At 35.7% G+C, this 19,741-nt stretch overlaps 1 protein-coding gene across 1 annotated transcript in view; it reads left to right on the top strand.

Moving 5' to 3' along the window:
* The window catches only part of LOC134540653 (uncharacterized), a 73,263-nt gene that overhangs the window by 39,513 nt on the left and 14,009 nt on the right, over positions 1 to 19,741 (top strand). The window contains exons 4-5 of the mRNA XM_063383527.1: positions 10,044 to 10,436; positions 14,151 to 14,220. Of these exons, the coding sequence (XP_063239597.1) occupies positions 10,044 to 10,436; positions 14,151 to 14,220 (463 nt within the window). The remainder of the gene's footprint in view (positions 1 to 10,043; positions 10,437 to 14,150; positions 14,221 to 19,741) is intronic.

Raw genomic sequence — 19,741 nt, 5'->3', positions numbered from 1 at the left:
ATTATGTTGCATTGTGCACTCGCATTGTAAAAATCCACTGTTATAAATTATTTTACCTAACTCGCTAAAGAAGTATAACTTCAATTTTAAAAAAAATCGTAGTGTCACACCTTGCCACCAGCCTTGTCTGCTGTTAAGGTGGGTTCACGATTCAAAAGCTTAAGAATTACAAACTTCACCAGTACGCAGACGAGCGCATGGTTAAGTAATTAAGTAATATCCAGTTAACGACTGAATTAGTAGTCGCTGATTCCAGCCAATAAAATCGGGCGCGAAAGCAGCCATGTTATCTAAGTTTAGTTTTTGTAATCGTAGGTATTCTACATTTTGAAATAGATTTATGTTTGTAATCGTTGTTGATTAATACTTTTTTGGTATGACTGCAGTTAAATTAACGTAACATTTTTATCCATAGGGCTATAATACAACCTAAAAATTGCAACATTTAAGCTTGTAACCTAGAATCCGTACACAATTCAGAAACAATGTTACGTATTTAACTTTACTATGTCATGTCCTAATATAAATATAATCCATTCCAAGCCACCATTAAATGTCTGTACAGTAATAATATATATTAATGAATTTTGCAAATACATTAATATACTCGTATGATAGCAAAAATCAACCAGAAAATTTCAGAAATCTTAAAAAAAAAAAATTCTACCCGAGCTTCTTCTTCTTTTTTTTTGTGCAGTGTTTTTTCAAGTATCTTAACATTTCTCAACACAATGCTAGTAATTTCGTACTACATCATAACCTGCTTTCCCAACGAAACATTATTTCGCGCCTACAACACATTCTACAGTGCTGTGATTGGCGCTTCCCTTAATTCTTAGGGGGAAATAATTTTCTGCATTTTTAGTATTGTGTGTGCATTTTCATCCAGTTCTAAGCTATTTTTAAAGTCTCTAGTTCATCGGGAATAAAATCAGTTGCAAATTTTGTACAGAACAGACAAGAAAGCGAGTTAATGAAAACGTGTTTAAATTACATCATGTTACCTGCGAACACATTCCATCGAGCGCCCCAATCGCTACTTCATTTCTGCTCCGATGTCATAATCATTTCAAAAAATAAATAGCGAGTTTTTCGAGCATTTCAGATCCTGTCTTTTACTTTTAGGACCTGTACCGGAAACAGTTATAAAACTATATTTTATAAACTTTCGTTCAAAAAATACGTTAGACGGTTGTGTGTCTCTAAAACTTTGATTCCCGAAACAATAAATTAATATATGTGCTTAAAAGGGCTACGATTTTTCTCGACCACGGTTTTCCCTTACAAAACTATCGCAGTGTTCATAGTAATACTTTTTTATAAGAAGGGTGTGGTTAAGTAATATAATTATGATTTGCGGACTTAATTAATCGCATATCGAAAAAAATTTGTCTTTCATAAGATTTGAACCTATAACCTTGCTGGTAGAACTCGTCCTTGCATGCTGAGCTAACAGAATACGGTATGATACTCTGCAAAAGGTAGTATATATATATGATCCCCCTATTTCTCCTAGTCATGATATAATTTCAGAACGGCTTTACCGATTTCATTCATCTTTTCTTCGTAGAAGGTTCTTACATTTAAAAAAATGGGTGCTTGTACTTATGTACGCGCGTAAGAAGTTATACTTCTTTGGCATCATTAAAAGATAAGTTTTTAATTATTTACAATAGAAAAAGATAGTCAATAAAGTTCAGTTTAAATTTGAAAAATTAAGAAATAAAATTTAGAGAATAATTAATATCCGACCAAAAACATTCTGTAAAAAATTTAGCCAAGTCTCGATGGAGCTGCATGTTTATATCTAAGGCCTGTTCCACAATGACACGAAAACGGAGTATTGTTCCGTTCCGTCCGTATTTTTCTCGTTCTACAATACGCGGACCCGTAAGAAATCTTGGCGAATAAGAAAGAGCGAGCGTGACGTAACTGTGAACTACCTGCTAAATCGAAATGTATGGTTGTTAACTTGGTAATGTAGTAAGTCGATTTTTGTTTTTGTTTTTTTTTGCGTTGTGGCGGTGGTAAAGCAGTTCTTCTCCGTCTTGTCATATATAGCAGGCATATCTTTAACCATGAAAATTAAAAGTTCATCAAAATTCGTCATGATGAAACACACGTGCACAATTCAAATTTCAAAACAAATCATGTTTTGTTGTTCACGCATAAAAAAAGTAGTCGAGAAATACGGAAACCAACATTAGTCAAAACTAATATCTTAATTAACATGAACTCGCAACTGCAGTGAATAAATAACGTGCTCCTATTGGTCTAACGGAGTAACGTAAACGGAAGACTTCAGCACTGCTGTGCGGGTCCGTCTCCGTTTGCGTGCTATTGTAGAGGCTCTGTTCCGTCTCCGTTTACGTGTAATTGTGGAACGGGACTAAAAAGTAATGAAATCTAGACAAAGTCGTGCTAAGTCTAAGGTTCCTTACTGCGATTTCTTTATTATTATATTTAATGTTGTGTGACTTGGCCGTTGAACATTCTTTATAATATGTTAGTGGGTACAAGTCAAATTTGTTTACACGTAATGTTATCATTTTAGGCTGTTGTTGATTGAGCAACACATGCATTCAGCATTGACAATGCTGACTTCTGCTCTCTTCTTTTTGGAGCGTCAAATCGACCACCTATGTAACATAAAATATACGTACAGACGGACTTCTATCAATGATTAGAAGTGCGTCTGTACTGAAAATAATTTTTTATACTGTTTGTTTCAGGCTCGCCTACACATAAGTATTATTGAAATACGCAGCTTTATCAAGTCTACAATTGACTGGTTATTGAATCAACATTTTCCATCGTCATTGGGTAGTGGTTCTGGCGACAGATTGGTGCAATTGTGTCATGGAGCACCTGGTTTTGTACCCTTGTGTACCCTTCAACGGCCAAGTCACACAACACTAACTATAATAATAAAGAAATCGCAGTAAGGAACCTTAGACTTGGCACGACTTTGTCTAGATTTCATTACTTTTCAGAGATAAACGAGCAGCTCCATCGAGACTTGGCTAATTTTTTTACAGAATGTTTTTGGTGGGATTTCACTTCTTTTTGTAGAAACGTGGGCATATTGATTTATTATATTAGATTTTCCTATTTGATACATGTTTTTATTTTTAAGAAGTTTTTTTTATTATTACAAATCTTTCTTTTCTTTTTTACCGGTTCTGATCCTTGTACAGTAGCAACAGTTTTTCGTATTGCCCATTCGCGTTCATTATTTATTCTTTTAGACGGTTTAATTTCTGAAAGATCGGCGCGGTATTTACGCCTAAACCTCGCGAAATCAACGAAATGCAAATAATCCCTTCTAATCCCTAGCAAACGTTTTCAAGCGCAGTAGAAGAATGTCGTAAACGACTGTAACGCGGCCGGTTGCCACTTCACAATATAAGGTTATCGGAAAAACAAACGTAAGCGCGTTTTAAAATACAGTCAGCGCCATATAGCGACGTGTGCGGTTATCACTGCCACTCTTAGTCCAATGACTTATATTTTGACCAAATTTATTTAAAATTTTAGTGTAATGTTAGAGTAGAATAAAGTTAATCGTTCGACTATTTCTTCTTGTAAACTTATAAGTATAAAAGCCAGTCTAGTCTTATCCAGAGTTTTCCTTTAATTTTATTTATATGCGTATTAAAAGCAGAAGGGGAGGCAGTGGGAAGCAATAGGCTAGATAAATTAGAAGATGTGTCCCACTACGCTGGATTTTTTGCAATGACAGTCGATTTTTTTATGTACCAATAGTAGAAGGGGGCATTACAATATCTGTAGGGGAGTGGCGGGTAGTATGACCCAGTCATTAGTTCACACACTTGCCGCTAGATAACAGCACGGTACAGAGGTGTGTATGCAGAGCCCACGCCTGTGTACTGTTTGCGAACTGTTGGTAGTTGTCATTGCTGTGCGTCAGAAGAAACTTTTTTTTGTGTGTTTTACTCGTTTCGGCTGCTGTTTCGAATAACTTTTGAGATTAACTGAGTGGAAATAGGTAAGGATTTTAACTATCGCTTTAACTTGTGATTGTAGTGCACTATGTGTAGGGAATATCCCCAGACTTTTAAAGATATATTTTCGTTCCTTTGAGTTAAGCGCTATTTTTCTTCCAGTAATGTCGATCGGGTAGTATGGACCATGTTATGTGCGGGTAGTATGGGCCATTAAAATATCAGTGCATATCCAAAGTTAGTGGACATAAAAACATATTTTAGAGTCGCAAGTTATACCAAAAATAGTTAATATCAAATTCTTGACCCCATTAAATGAGCGCAGTTTGTATTTTATTTCAAAATTAAGGCTGTTCCGAATTAAGAAAATCTTTACCTTGCTTTTGGTTTACTTCAGACTATGTTTTTCTTTTGTCCCTAACAGTTTTTTTTGTTCAGAATGTTTATTAAGTCTGAAAATAATATGCAGAATGATTCAGTAAGTTATTTCAGGGACAAATTTTGTAAGACATTAATTTTCGGTAAATTGCAGTTAGAAAATTTAAACTTTTATTATCGGGCAGTGTTTATTCATAGCCCATGCTGATTTCATTTAGGCCTAATTCATTACAGGGACGATGCCTAAATTTAAGAAGAAGTCCGCTGGAGAAGGGTGAGGAGAATGGTCTGAAGATGCGATGAAATCAGCTGTGCAAGATGTTTTGGAAAACAAAATAGCGGTTCGGGCAGCAGCAGAACGTCATAATGTTCCTAGAACCACTTTACGAAGAAATATTTTGGCTGTAAGAACAAAATCGCAAGTGGAAATGAAACCTCAGCTTGGAAGCTTCAAAGTAATTTTTGATGAGATGTATGAAAACGAGCTTGTAAGGCATATGAAAGATTTGGATGCACGACTTATGCCATTATCGAGACATGAATTCCTAAAGCTTGCATACGAACTAGCAGAAAGTTTGAAGTTGCCTCATAGATTCAACAGGGAAAGTAAATTCGGGGAAAGATTTTTATATGGGTTTCATGAAACGACAACCCGAGCTAAGTCATCGAAAACTACAATCAACTAGCTTAATGCGATCAGTAGGTTTTAACAAACCCCAAGTTGAAAGATTTTTCGATCAACTTACGAAGCTTCAAGAAGACTATTCTTTTCGTCCATCTAAAATGTATAACGCAGATGAAACAGGGGTTACATGCGTTCACGAAAATTAGATGGTGATTTCAGTTAAAGGAAAGTGCCAAGTTGGGAAAATGACTTTGGGGGAGAATGGTTGCACAGTAACACTCATGTTTGTATGAGTGCAACAGGTCATTTCATACTACCTCTTTTTATATTCCCCCGGAAGATAATAAATGATCGACTAATGATTGGTGCTCCAACAGAAAGTAGCCATTTCCCAACCCCCACCGGATGGATGAATGGTCCAGCATTTTTGTCATGGCTGAAACATTTTGTTTCATTTACAAAGCCTACTGTAAATGATCCAGTTTTACTTAACCTGGATGGCCACAGCAGCCACAAGGAACAAGATGTCATCATGTATGCACGTGAAAACCATGTTCATATGCTAAGTATCCCAGAGTGCCTACCAAGTCGCTTGCAGTTTGTGGATGAGGGCCAATCCTGGACTCAGGATAAACGAATGTGACATCGCAAAATTGGTCGCAGATGCATACAGGCAAGCCAGCCGTTTGGAAATAGCAGAAAATGGCTTCAGATGCACAGGAATATATACCTGGAATTCACAAATATTCACTTATTTGGACTTCATAGGCAGTGAGTTAACCAACATATCACTCAGCCACTCGAAATCAATCACACCTGAAACTTCAGCCGCAGTTGCTGTCCAAACCTCTACCATGACATCGAGGACGACTGACGTAGGCCTATTAGCTGTTCTATCAACTACTGGAACTTCTGCAACTGTTGCAGTTCAAACATCTGCAGTGTCTTTTCCTGATCCATCAAGGGTGCCTGGCGACCCAGCTGCAGTCCCATCGCTTGCTGGAACTTCTGCTGCAGCTGCTGTTCCGATGTCTGCTGTGCTTTCTCCTGATACATCGAGGGTGTCTGAAGTATCAGCTGTTCTACTAATTGTTGAGACTTCTTTGAAACTACACACACATTCACATCTTAGTGTTAGCTGTTCCGAGTTTGTGAAAAACCTCCAAAAATTGTCTCCTCTACCATCGTGTAGTGATAAAAGACTGACAAGTCGTAAGAGGAAGGCAGAAAGAAGTGAGATTATGACCTCAACTCCAATAAAAGATGCACTTATAGAAAAGAAAAATGCAGAAATCAGAAAAGAAGAAGCTCAGGAAAAAAAAAACTAAAATTGGAAAAAGAACAGAGAGATCAGCCAGGACATTCAAAAGGAGCAAAAACTAAATCAAATGTGTTAATGATGGTAAAGACGAAAAGTAAACAGCATAACTCTCATTTTGAGGGTTCGTTGGACTTAGCGAATGGTGAAAATGTTGACTGTATTGTTTGTGGTGAATATTTAGATGAAAATTGGATTCAGTGTCGTACATGTGAAGGGTGGGCACATGAACTTTGTGCAGATATTGATAATACTTTGTATTACTACTGCGACTATTGTAAACGTAACACTTAATTGCTTAAGTAATGGCTTCATTTGTAAACAATGTACAGTGTTTTAGCACTTCTGTACCTTAAAATGTGTTTTATTCCATTAATATGGTATAGCTTTATGTTATGGGCCATACTACCCTACATCAACCGCTTAATGGTGAATGCATACATTCATGAAATGATACAAAATATGTAATATTTTATGAATTTGAGTTTATGTTTCATCATAGTTGTAAAGTAAATGTGTCACGTATTCTTGTTACAGAGTATTGCACAATTATTTCTGTAATTGTCATTTTTACTTAAGTGGGCCATACTAGCCGCCTCTCCCCTAATACAGCTGAGACAAGTTGATGGTTCTTCATCAGATACTTGAGACCTTCGATTTTTGACTTCCAATGAAGAGGCAAACAAAGTTGAATATTTTTTGTAAAGGCGGTATGTCGATCTTTAATAGTTTGGTTGGGCTCTTGTGTTTTCAAATAAGGGTCACCAGGTACTCCAGATCTTCGATTTCCCTAGTTTTTATAGTTTTCCCTTTATGTGGCCATTAAACCTTAACTCTGTACCAAATTTCAGCTCTCTGAGTTTATGGGAAGTACTAGTTCTATTCTGATGGTCATAAATGCGAAACTTTGCTTTCGCTTAACTTCGGAACTAAATGACCTACAGACTTGAAATTTTATTTTGAGTATGTGATTTCATAGCTTACTGGATGACGAAAATATCTGCGTTATGGTCTTATCTAGAAGTTCTCAAATAGGGGCCTGAATATGCGGCGAAATGGTTCCAGTAAAGGATGGTATGGCAGTGTTTGCTTCGCGCTCGACTTGGCGGGGGCATTGCCGTGCCCCCCGATACATGATATAATTTGTACTAAATATTTTAAGATTCTTAATTTTAAATATTTATTATTGATTATTTAATATTTTAAAAGAAAATAATAAATTATAAATTTAATTTAAGTGTATTCATTTTTTCAATATTTATTATTTTCACTTTTCATTTTATCAAAAAGTCTTCATTAAATTTGTTCATTTATTTTTATAAATATTTATTATTATTTTTTGGCAAACCATATTTTAACCTTTCACAAATTTACTAAGAAAAAAAATAAACCTACAGTGATAGGAATTTCCTAAGTTATAAAAAAGTCGCCATATAATAAAACAAATTATTTAACTTTAAACAAAAAAAATGGGTGTGTTTATTCTCCAGAACCATTTTATTTAAATATTTTTCACCACCCGTCCCTGGGCCTTTTTTTTTTTCCTGCATAGGGCTTATCCCCACAGCGTAAATTGAACTCCGCCAAGCTAATGCCCGAAGGTGTCTCTATTTACGTCAATGGCCGACTCCAAGATGGAATAGTTTGAATTAATACACCCATGCATAGGTCTATTGGGATCAGCAACATTTTCTATCAATTGCTAATTTTGAGTCACGGTGGTGACAAATCACACTTGACCATTTAGTTTACCTTACAAACTTGCTGTACCGGCCGAATTCAGCCAAGTAACAATTTATAAAAGAGACTACTAATATGACTCATGTCTATAAGAATAGTTAGCAACTACGCATTGTGTGCCTAATTTATCAAGTGTTTTCTTGTAACATTTTGGAGTCTTCCTGTGATAATACCACTATATGAATGAGTCGTATTTTATATTTATGAAGTGCAACATTGTAAAAGTTAAATTATTTTGTGTAACTTCAACCATGAATGCAGTGAATTATATTGGTGCTGACGACCCAGAACAATAACACTTCAGTGGTTAGACACCATAGAGCCATTTTACTTTAGGACCATCCTGGGATTCGAAACAAAATAATCTGGTAATGCGGACACGAGACGGAATATACTAGCCGTTAATTATGTAATTGTGAAGTGAAAACTTCAAATTGGTGCGATGTTGTAAAAAAAAAAAACTCTGTGTAGCTTAATTTGAACGAAGTAACATCGGTCATTAACTTTGTCACTGCTCACCATGTACAAAAACATCGTTGAAGTTTTGCTCTGTTTGTCGTGGGAACAATTCATAAATATAAACCAACAAAAAAAATTGCATAGATCAGCTTATTACGGACAATACAACGACGAACACATTCAAACTTAAATATCAGACAGCACAAGAATCCCGTGGAAGCAATTGATTAAATCGTGCAAAATGTAATAACAAAAAAAAAACGAACACATTGGGCTAGCAACAACGAGACAGTTTCAACATAAAACAGTAAATGCAGGCAGACAACAAAATTTGGACAATGCAGCAAATATACAACACAACGATGATGAGAAACAGATATTTTCGACAACACAGGCGAACACCGTAGGTTTCCCATAACAAAACATTTGTGGCGTGCTCCCCTGATTGACCACGGACCTAAGGGCTGATATTATTGACTGCGAGCTTCAGCAAACGATTTTTGTGGTAAATAAGTATTTTATGGCTGTTGTCCAATAAATTATATAAAATCCAAATTCCCCATTGCTTGAATCATTTAAAAATTGTATAAATTTTTTTTATGCATAATAGCTTTTGTAACCAACCCGCACTCCGCATGAAAGAGCCCAGGGTTTTCCTTGGGCCCAACTTATCTAGTTTAAGTCTAGCATAGTTAGTCATGACGCCAATCGCAGCCATGATTGGCCAATCCCCTCCTAGTACATGATGCATGAAACCTCTACTGCATGGTTAACACGTATAGGATTCGGCCCGAGTCTTTTCTATCCAGACTCCTCCCACACACTCGTAGCTTTAAGTTAGGTTAGGAAAAAAAATTGGTTGTCTGTAAAGTCGGTTTACGGACGATAGTTTAACGTGACAACATCATAACAAAACATTGATGAAATGATTGCATACTTTATGAATAAAATTGAATCATTTTTATTTTAATAGTAAAATATAAAAATACTTGAAATTATATACTAGTAATCAGATTTTTAAAATGCAATTGCCGAAATTTGTTGCTGTAATAAGCAATGAAAATCACATTACCTTTTCACTTCACTTTATAAACCGTTATGTGGAAGAGAGATAGGTGCGGCGCAAGCGTGCAATAAGCGTAACGGGGACAGTTTTTTTCGTGCGTGCAGCCGGCGTTCATCGATTTATTAGACGTTGTCACGTAAAAAAAAAAATAAAGAAATCACTTCCCGTATGATCAGTGGCGTAGCCAGGATTTGTGTATGGGGGGTGGGGGGTGTTAAGAAGCATGCGCCCCCCCGGGAAAATTTGGATTTTTAAGGTGTAAAATAGTGCTATTTTAACAGATTTCGGTACTTAAATAAATATTGTAATGGTAAAAATTTTATTAATTTTAATATGAAATTTGTTTGAGTGATGAATAAGAAATTAATTAATGATTTGGTGCTAATGGGGGTAGGGGGGGGTGGTTTGAACCCCTAAAACCCCACCCTGGCTACGCCCCTGCGTATGATGTACCCATGCACACATCACAACGTAGATGCTGTGTGTGTCGAGGCGGAGGACGCGGTGTGCCTGGCCGACTACTGCGACATGATGCGCTGCGAGGTGCTGCTGAGCCAGGAGGACGAGGCGCCCCTGGCGGCGGCCCGCGTCAACACGGACCTCGAGGTGTGGAGCGAGGCGGCCGCCCACCGCACCGCGCTGTCGCTGTCCGGGCCCAGGGACCTGGCGCGGGTGCTGCTGCAGGGACCGGGCGCCCAGACGCTCCCGCCGCCGCACCCGGCCCGCCCCCGGCGCCGCCCGCCGCCCCGGGGCAACGACACGTGCGGCATGGTGGACAGCGCGCTGCCCCCCGCCGACACCCAGCAGCGGCGCCTGGGCGAGCTGCAGCGGCTCAAGGCCAACTGCAAGCCCGAGGAGCTGCACAAGCTCAAGTTGCGCTGCGAGGTTAGCTTGGATGGGGTGCTGTCACAACTTAGAATTTTATAAGTTGTGACGTTTCTAAGTTATGTGGTGTTCCCAGGTTAGGTTCCCACTTTATGCCCAAGGTCCGTAACATCCTTGACCCAAAGGTGCAGTGGGTTCAGAAAGTACAAAGGTGATCAATTTTACCAGTTAAGCACACAACAACTAGTAAAAGGAATAAATTACATTTGTTACAATATGGAAACAAACAGAAATTTTCTGCTCTTTTTTTTAAATGTAATTTGTAAAAAAAAAAGTTACGGTAGTTCATAAAATATACTTTATATTTATTATAACATTATGTGTATAAACTTAAGAATTTTACTTCACTTACTCGCTGGTGTTCTCTGCCTGTAAATGGTTGCCAAGGGTGCCGATTAGCTTTAACTGATAGGCCCTGTGAAGTAGTTCACAGGTTACACAGAAACCCATCTCAAGGTGGAACCTCATAACGTGGCTGGCAGAGCCCCCTAACCTGTTGCAGAAACCGGAGATGCTTTATTAACCGATTGACAAATTACTGAATTAGAACAGCAGTGTTTTTTATATTATTATTTTTATTTGTACTCATGTAAACTGGACATGGCTTGCCTTAAGTCCGGAACCGAGGTTAGGCGCGGCAAGAGTTCTCGATGTTCGTGATCAGCAGTATAAGTGAGGGCAACTGTGTGCAGTCTTGAATGAATCATGTTCGTACCAAGGTGACACTTCCCTCACACAGTTTGACTGATGGTTAACACTACAAAGGCGCTTATATATGAGGGCCTCGTCTATAATGGTGTGAAGTGTTTTTACATTTTTATTTCTCGCAATACTAAACAATTAATTACAGAAATTCAATATATTTAAACGCATATATTCAATTTAGTAATGTTTGATTTAAATCAGCATTACTATAGTAAATAGAAATTTTGTAATTATATTTACTGTCAAGCGTGGTTTGTGATCCAACCATTTGCCCTTCAATAGTAACGTTTTGTTGTCGTTATATTCCCATTTTATTCTAATACATACTTTCACTCTTTCGTGCATTCAGAGTACATGGCCCTGGCAGGTTTTTCAAGTCTTCTATAGTTGGCCTTTACTATACATTTTTCCTATATTTTATAACATTCTCTACAGTTATGAACAGCATTTGTCTACGTATCTTCAGCGATTTGTTATGGAAACAAATTAATGTTACTTCTGATAATAAATAGAAAGCCGAGTGGATTATTTTCATAAATTTTTATTTAGTTCAAAGCCTCAACCAATCGTGTAGGTAATTAAACAATTGAAATATATTTAATATTGCGAGAAGTAAAAGAAACTAGGTTCTATTTGGTATCGATCCCAAGCTGGCAGAATGCGAGAACTTAGATTCAACAATCATACTATGTCACGATAATGAAACAATTAATTTTAAAACTTTTTTTCTTTTGACAAAAAAAAACTGGACAGTTTTAAGCCTGAACCTTTATTACAATCTGGTGTAATACCAGAGCGAAGCATTCTCTCGCACCACTTAAACTTAATTTACAAATGTGGACGAATGTTAAGGTATTTACCAATAACTGAAAAGAATGAAAAAAATAGTAATCTACAAAAATATTTCAAAAAATGGAGACGGAATTAGTAATAATGTAATATTTTATTCAAAACTCGCATATAAATATTTTTTAATCATGGGCTGGAATACTACTAGCGTCATTAGTTCACAAGAAACCGTGAGTTTCACTAAGAATTTTGTTTGGCACTCCATGGGAATGACATTTTAAAAAACAGAGAATTAGAGTTGATACATAAATTATTATGTTATATGTGAAAATTTTTTTTCTTGTTACGAAAGGATGGCATGTTAACAATTCAATCGAAATAATTTACAAAGTATACTAAATATTAATTAGGAAAATGTGCGTTTATAGGAATGGTTTGAGATCACGTTTGCTTTTTAGTATATGTAGAATTAATTGATAAAGATTGCATGTAATTTGGGTAAAATTTTTAATATGGAAATTTTTCTTTGTTTCGTTGCAATCTTTGGGACCAATTTTAATGTTAGTATGTAAATGTAAATTTTAACTGTGCTTTGAGTTTCTGGATATTCAAAATTATTAAGAATAAAAAAAATTATTATCTAGAAACCAAGATATTCACATAAACGGAATCGGATTACCCCAAATATCTACAATAGCAGGCAGTCGAGGACTGGCTCATAATAGCGATTCTCGATATACATCGATGTATCGAAAACATCGATGTTTAATATTTGATGCATCGATATTTCCTTAATCATCGATTATACTCGATATATCGAATTTCCGTGTTCTTTCGTTTCGATAGAAATTGTTTTAGGAAAAAAAAACCGTTATGGCGGAATGTTTATTGGAGTTTGTTTACGCTTGTGCCGTTTTGTGAAAAATTACAAATAATAGCAACCAAACCTGATTAAATGTCCTATCAAAGGATGGAAGTTTCCTTGGAAAGTCTTCCATGGCAACTGTTTACAGGTATGGATGATTCTGTGGAAGAAATAATAGAGCGCTGGCTGTTTAAAGTTTATTTGTAAACATCTAGATATATACCAGAAGCCACTATTATATAAACATACTCCCCCCCCCCCCCCCTCCAATTATTTGCCAAGGATTTTCTCTATAAGAATGTACCAATTGATTAATGCTATAGTGATTATTATATAATAAAAAAACCTACTGTGCTGGACTTAGCTCTATCTGCCGGCGTAGAACAGAGAGCTTGGGACAAGCCTAAGTCATTGTACGCAACTTCAGCAATTTCCTACCTGAGTTTTTATAGTTTTACATTACGATACAGCAGTTACATAACGTCCTTCATACATGTGTGTACCTGCTATTGTGACACATTGAGGCTATTAGAACCCCTGGTTAAAACTGTTCGATGGTTCAAACTCTAAATTTAGTTTTTATCGATAGCACACACATGCGTGAAGTACGCTATGTAACTGCTGCTTAACAAGCAGAAACTGTTCACTAATAAAAGTCTTTTAAATTGCAGAGTGTACAAAAGTACCAAAATAAATCTCTCTCTACTTTTTTTTATGAACAACAGTTGTTTTTTTTTTTCCACAAATGTTCACATGTTGAAAGGGTGTGCGTTATTAGATAAGAATTCAAATACTGCTGTCTCTTCCGCTACGCCGCTCTGTGCAACCAATAGAAGCTGTGGTGGTAGCCATGTTTGTTTCAAGTTCAAGAATATCTAGTGTGTTATTAGTACTCTTGTCGTTAATTTTCATGAAGTTATAACTGTGCCATGTTCTGAAAACATATTTTATTTATAAAATAATGAAATTAATATCTGGAACTTCATTGGTTGTCTCCTCCGTTTCTGTACCACAGGTTTTCCTGCGATGCAAGCGGAATGGGAAATGAAGTAGTGGGGTGAAATAACACCTTTCTAGTGCAAAAAATTAATTTTGAAAGATCTAGGGCTATTTGTAAACAAATCTAATGCAGTTAAATAAATGTCCTATTAAAATTTTATAATTTTAATACAGTCATCACAGAAGATCAGTTATGTTAAGTACAATGCTGAAGATTTAAAATAAAACTAACAATTGTTTGATAATTATTCATACCACTGGCCAATCTGCCAATTGAAGATGCTAAGCAAACATCAATCTTTACATAGGTTCTAATGTTCAACATGAAATGATTAATCTTTTTTTTTTTTTTGCAGATATTAATCAGAGACTGCATAGCTGGGCTCCTAGTAAACTTGTCCATCCAAGATTTCAAGGATGTTGAAGGTATAGTTATGTGTGAAGCCGGTATCACAATGTGAAATTTATATTCTACATTAATTTGGACAACTAGGCTATGGTTTGTGGGATCTAGGCGCCGTCCGTTGTTGGAAAAAAAACCTTTTCTTTAGGTTTAAAATATGTTGTTTTTTTGAACGTAATTTTGGTTCTCAGAATGTTCAAATGAAAGCTGTACAAAATCCCACTTTCTGCCACTCATGTTGAACCAGAAAAGTTACAACATCAAAGATCTGAAGTCCAGCAAATCTGCACATCTGACTGAGACTTAACCACAGAATGGAATGGTGATTTCCCTCAAATAAGCATCAACTATTTAATATTTTAAATGAGTATTTATCTGGGCATAAATTATACAACTTATTTCGTTAATTTATATGACAAAAGCTTGATTGGTATATAATTATTTTTTGTTCCAGTTAATCACAAGAAACATTAATGAGCAAACTTTTATTTATATTAGAGTGGAATTATACCTTTCATTTAAAAAATAAAGATATTGTATTTATAAAAAAAAAAACAACATAATGTAGGAAAACTTCTGGTTTAAACCAACCAATCCTGGCGTGTGCATGTAAAATGCGTGCCTGATATCAGTAACATTGAATATTTTCAGAGCAATTCATTGCTCTGTGGTTACCTTAAATGCATCAAAGGAGGCGTTTACTGGTAACTGACCTATAAAACCATGATAATAGTATTTATTGTTGTAATTACATTTTGTTGTATACGTCACACCTAAGTGACGCTTATTGAATCTCATTAGAAATGTCACTGAATAATTCGTGCAAATTTTAAAGTGATATAAGTATTAAAATAACTATTATTTGGCGGGGGAGGGGGGGAAAGTAGTCATTACCTCATTTTCTGTAAAAATTAATGCTTGATAATATTGAAACTGAAAGAAATCTTAGAAATTTTTGCAAAAAAAAATATAAAGTGATATTTTACTCATTACAGATTGATCAGCATTAAAAAAAAATGTTTTATTAGTGGATTCACAGTATGTAAAAAAATAGTGATTTTAATGGGACCCAGAAAAATGTGCCAGAGAATAAATTAAATAACATGTTACTTCTTTCATTCATTTGGTTCTTTACATGAAAAGTGATATTTCATATGGCAATAATGCTGTGTAAGCAAGTCTTTCAAAGTTATACTTCAATAACAATGGTGCTTAGAGAATACCAAGTTATTGTTGTTTAGCGAAGCAGAAGGATAAGGCTATTGGTGAATAGGGAATCGGTGCAATTAAACTTTGCTGTGGTAGACACTTTCAGTGAAGCTGTTTTACACCCAACATAGTTTAAACTAGTGGTTCCATGATAAAATATTTGTGTAAGAATGTTTTTGGTGGTTTTGTAAATGTGCAAAATTGGAATGCTGAAATTTCAGCCTGATTCGCGCGGACGAGAATGCTGTGCAGATTTATGCCATCTCCTTGGCCCACGGAGGTATTAATCCGTGGAGTGGCTGTGTGACACAAAATGGTGAAGTCATTATAGTTAAGGTTCATTCTTTCTCACCTGTTGTAGAACTAACCTTGCTGTTGTTAGCAAGGTTTATTTAACAGCTTGAACTCCTGTATTTGCAGCTTGGCAATCCAAGATTAGAAGAATGAAGTTCTATGATGTATACATACATAAATTTGTATTGATTGTGTTTTCATGCCATTGGAAAGCATATAAAATGAGTTAATGCTTTGAATAATTCACTGAAGCTAGTTGTACTGGAACAGAAGTGAAGTTGTATGTTCACACCGTAGGCTAATCGCCAGTGAATTTTAGCTGCCAGTGCTACCAACTTAGCATTAGCACTATATCTGGTATGCTTTGCGTTATAACATAGTTAGTTGTTAGTGGGAAATATAATTGTTTTGAAATTCTTTCCTTCGAGAATATTGTCTCAACAGTCCAAATGAATAAATAATCTTCTCTTTTTTGTGTGTATGATAGCTAAATAATGAGTTGCGCAGTCTATGTGTAGATACCTGACAAAGTAAGTTTAATTTATCCCAAAATGAAAAATGATTTTATAAAAAAAAAATATATATTTTTTCTGTTTTGAGAACATAAAATTCCCTTTGATTAAACTAATATATATATACACACACACACACATATATATATATATATATTATGTTTTGATGATCACACAGTTGGTATGGTTCGTGAGTCTTTATGCTATCACTGTCCACCAGCCAGCAATAAGGATCCCACTTCAAAAATAAATAATAATTATTAGTGCTATACACAGGTTTTTTCGTACAAATTTGATATATATATATATATATATATATATATATATATATATATATATATATATATATATATATATTGTCACGTCTCACTTTCAGAGGGGGGGTTCAATTCTTCAAAAAATGTAGCTCTGAACATAAGAAACTCAAAACATTAACTAGCCATAGAGCATCTCACTGAGGATTGAATCTTAGTAGGTGTATTCTTATACAAGAATAGAAAATCAGGATACTGAGAAAAAAATAAGAGTAACCTAAAAACAATAGAACAATCACATTTATTTATAACAATTAAATAAAGCTGACAAATAATGAGGCACCTTCCATGTCCGCTACCAGCCTTATAGATATTCCGACAGAAAAACAATAAACCATATATAAGATTTTCTTAGTAGTACTAACACATTAACATAATCGTAATAATTTCCTCCAGGCCACCCAGTGATACCAAGCTTCATTAGCTCTTCCACAACTTCATTTTTAAAATTTATTAAGAACATCCACTACCTTGAAACGGATTTTAGAAATTATTTAGTTTAAGTTTATAACGTCATCATTTACATGAAAAGACAAGGATCGTGATGCAAACAAATTACCGAGTTATACTTGAAAATAAAAAGGGAACGGTAGTGCTCAACGTATTACACGTTAAAACCACTAAGTTTCTAAGAACAAATTATTTATAAGAGCAAATAATACACCAAACGAGAATTTTTAAAGTTAACTACGAAGAAACACTGAAGGCTAAGAGTCCGGCATCACTCAGGCGCCATTTCCGATAGCACTCACCTAACCATTACCAAGTCGCCGCGCGGCCGGGCAGCATGACAGCCTTCCACAGGATTACCGCCCCCCGAAAACATTTTACATCTCTTTTAAGCTATTTTCTTGGCCGCAAAACCCCTACGGGGAAAACATCCTGACGGGAAGTTTTCCTGTGTTTTACAAACACGTAAAGTTATTACAACAAGCCGGCCGCGCGGTCGGCCGCGCCAGGTTGCCCACGTAGTCAGAAAACCGGCCGCTAGATTGCGACACTCGCCTGCGCACGGCGACTGCGCACAATCTGCGCTCTCAGCTGGCCTCAAAAAAAAACGACAAACAAGTCTGCGCCGCGTTTCTCTGGAACTGCAGCAAACAACGTGTCAGCTGGCCTGGCTGAAACGCGGTCACGCCTGCGTTCCCAGACAAAGACGTGCAAGACTCGCACTCTTCCAGCCCCCCCCGCAAACCCAAATCCAACAAAGGTGTTACCCCATCTTAGCGTGAGGGAAACCAAGTCCCGAACTAGCGAAAAGAATTTAAAATTGTATTTTCAACAAATAAACTAATTAAATAAATTAATGATAATTTTGAGCTACGCGACAATATATATATATATATATATATATATATATATATATATATATATATATATATATATATATATATATATATATATATATCACCCAAAGTTCAAAATTCTATCCAGAACAAAAACAAAAGTTAAATTCACAATTTCTTTAAACATGTTTCCATGCCATTCTTGGATTTATTTTGTTAAAGAGATCCTAAAGCATTACTCGTAAAATGATATTCAAATTTGTACGAAAAAACCTGTGTATAGCACTAATAATTATTATTTATTTTTGAAGTGGGATCCTTATTGCTGGCTGGTGGACAGTGATAGCATAAAGACTCACGAACCATACCAACTGTGTGATCATCAAAACATAATCTGATACATTAGTTTTTGAAACAACTTAAACTAATATTTGGTAACTTAAATATGTTGAAAAGATGAACGCTTTGTAACATTTGTGTACACATGTGACTTCAACTGTTTGTTACATTTATGTTTAATTTTTAGCACAGCTAACAGGGGAATTATTTTCTATTCCTTATGTACAGGATGGCCATAAGGAATGCCCCAGTTTCAATGGTAGGGGAGGCCGGGTCATTAAGAGACAAGGGCAAAATGTCACCTTAAATATCAATAAAAATAAGTTTAAAAATATGAAGAAATTACTTCAACATCTTTAATTTATTATTACTTACCTGCTTGGTAATTATTGTGTAGATTTTTACTTCATCAATGACATGAAGAAAAAAAATGTTTACTTTAAACTTAACTCAAAATTTCGCAACTATTTAAAAAAAAAAAAAAAGTTGTGTTAATTTCTTAAGATTTTTGAAAGTGATATGTACCTTTTTGACAGAGATTGTGACATATGATATAGAATTTGTGAAGTTATTCAAAACCTTCTTATTTTGCTAATTCTGGGCATGTCTCTTATAACCCCAATTTAAGATTTAGTAGGGGTAATAATAGACACTGGTCTCTTATTACCCTGTCAGAATTATTTTCTATTGTTTCAGGTCTGTTTATTAGAAAACTAAGTGAACTAACAATGTAAAAGTGAAAAGACAATTTACACAATGCCAAGACATTATAAAAAGAAAAACATTCAGTGTCAGTTTGACCCTAAGGACATGAAAAAAGCAATTTTAGAAGTAAAGAAAGGAGTGCCAATAAGAGCAGCAGCAGAAAAATTTAATGTTCCTGTGTCAACTTTAGGCAAACATTATAAGAACCCTGAAAAAAAAAAAAATTGGAGGCGGGTGTAAACAAGAAATCTCAGAAGATGAAGAAGCAGATATGGCAAAATATTTAGAAGTGTGTGCAGTTCACGGGGAAGGGTTAACTAGAAGTGAAACATTGGAGTTAGTGAAAGAATATGTTGAGCACAGCAAATTGAATACCAAATGGCACAACAGTAAACCATCTTATGACTAGCTCAATTTATTTTTCAAAAGACATCCTCAACTGAGAATCAGAATAGGTGAACAGTTGAGCAACAAATGTGTAAGAGGAACAGACCCTTTCATAGTGAATGGCTTCTACCAAGATGTCCAGAAACTGTACGCAAAAGAAAAAATAACAAAAACAGACAGTAGTTTTGTTTACAATTGTGATGAGACCTCATTTTCACACAATCCCAGCGAAGTTCGCGTCATAGCTAAGAAAGGTACGAAAAGAGTTTCGAAGCATATAGCAGGATCAGGCAAATCAAACACCACTGTACTAGCATGTGGAGCAGCAGACGGCACAAAGATGCCACCATTCATAATCTTCTGGGGAACGTATGTATGGAGTACCTGGATTCCAAAAGATGACTTTCCATGCACAGCATTTACAGTCCAAAAAAAAAAAAAAAAGGATGGATGGAGGGCTCCATTTTCGCAAACTGGTTTTCCGAATCACATCCCTTC

This window comes from Bacillus rossius, chromosome 17 (genome assembly GCF_032445375.1).
Source record: "Bacillus rossius redtenbacheri isolate Brsri chromosome 17, Brsri_v3, whole genome shotgun sequence".
NCBI classification, from domain to species: Eukaryota; Metazoa; Arthropoda; class Insecta; order Phasmatodea; family Bacillidae; genus Bacillus; species Bacillus rossius.
The sequence above is the reverse complement of the archived record's forward strand: the minus strand, read 5'-3'. Positions and strand labels throughout refer to the sequence as shown.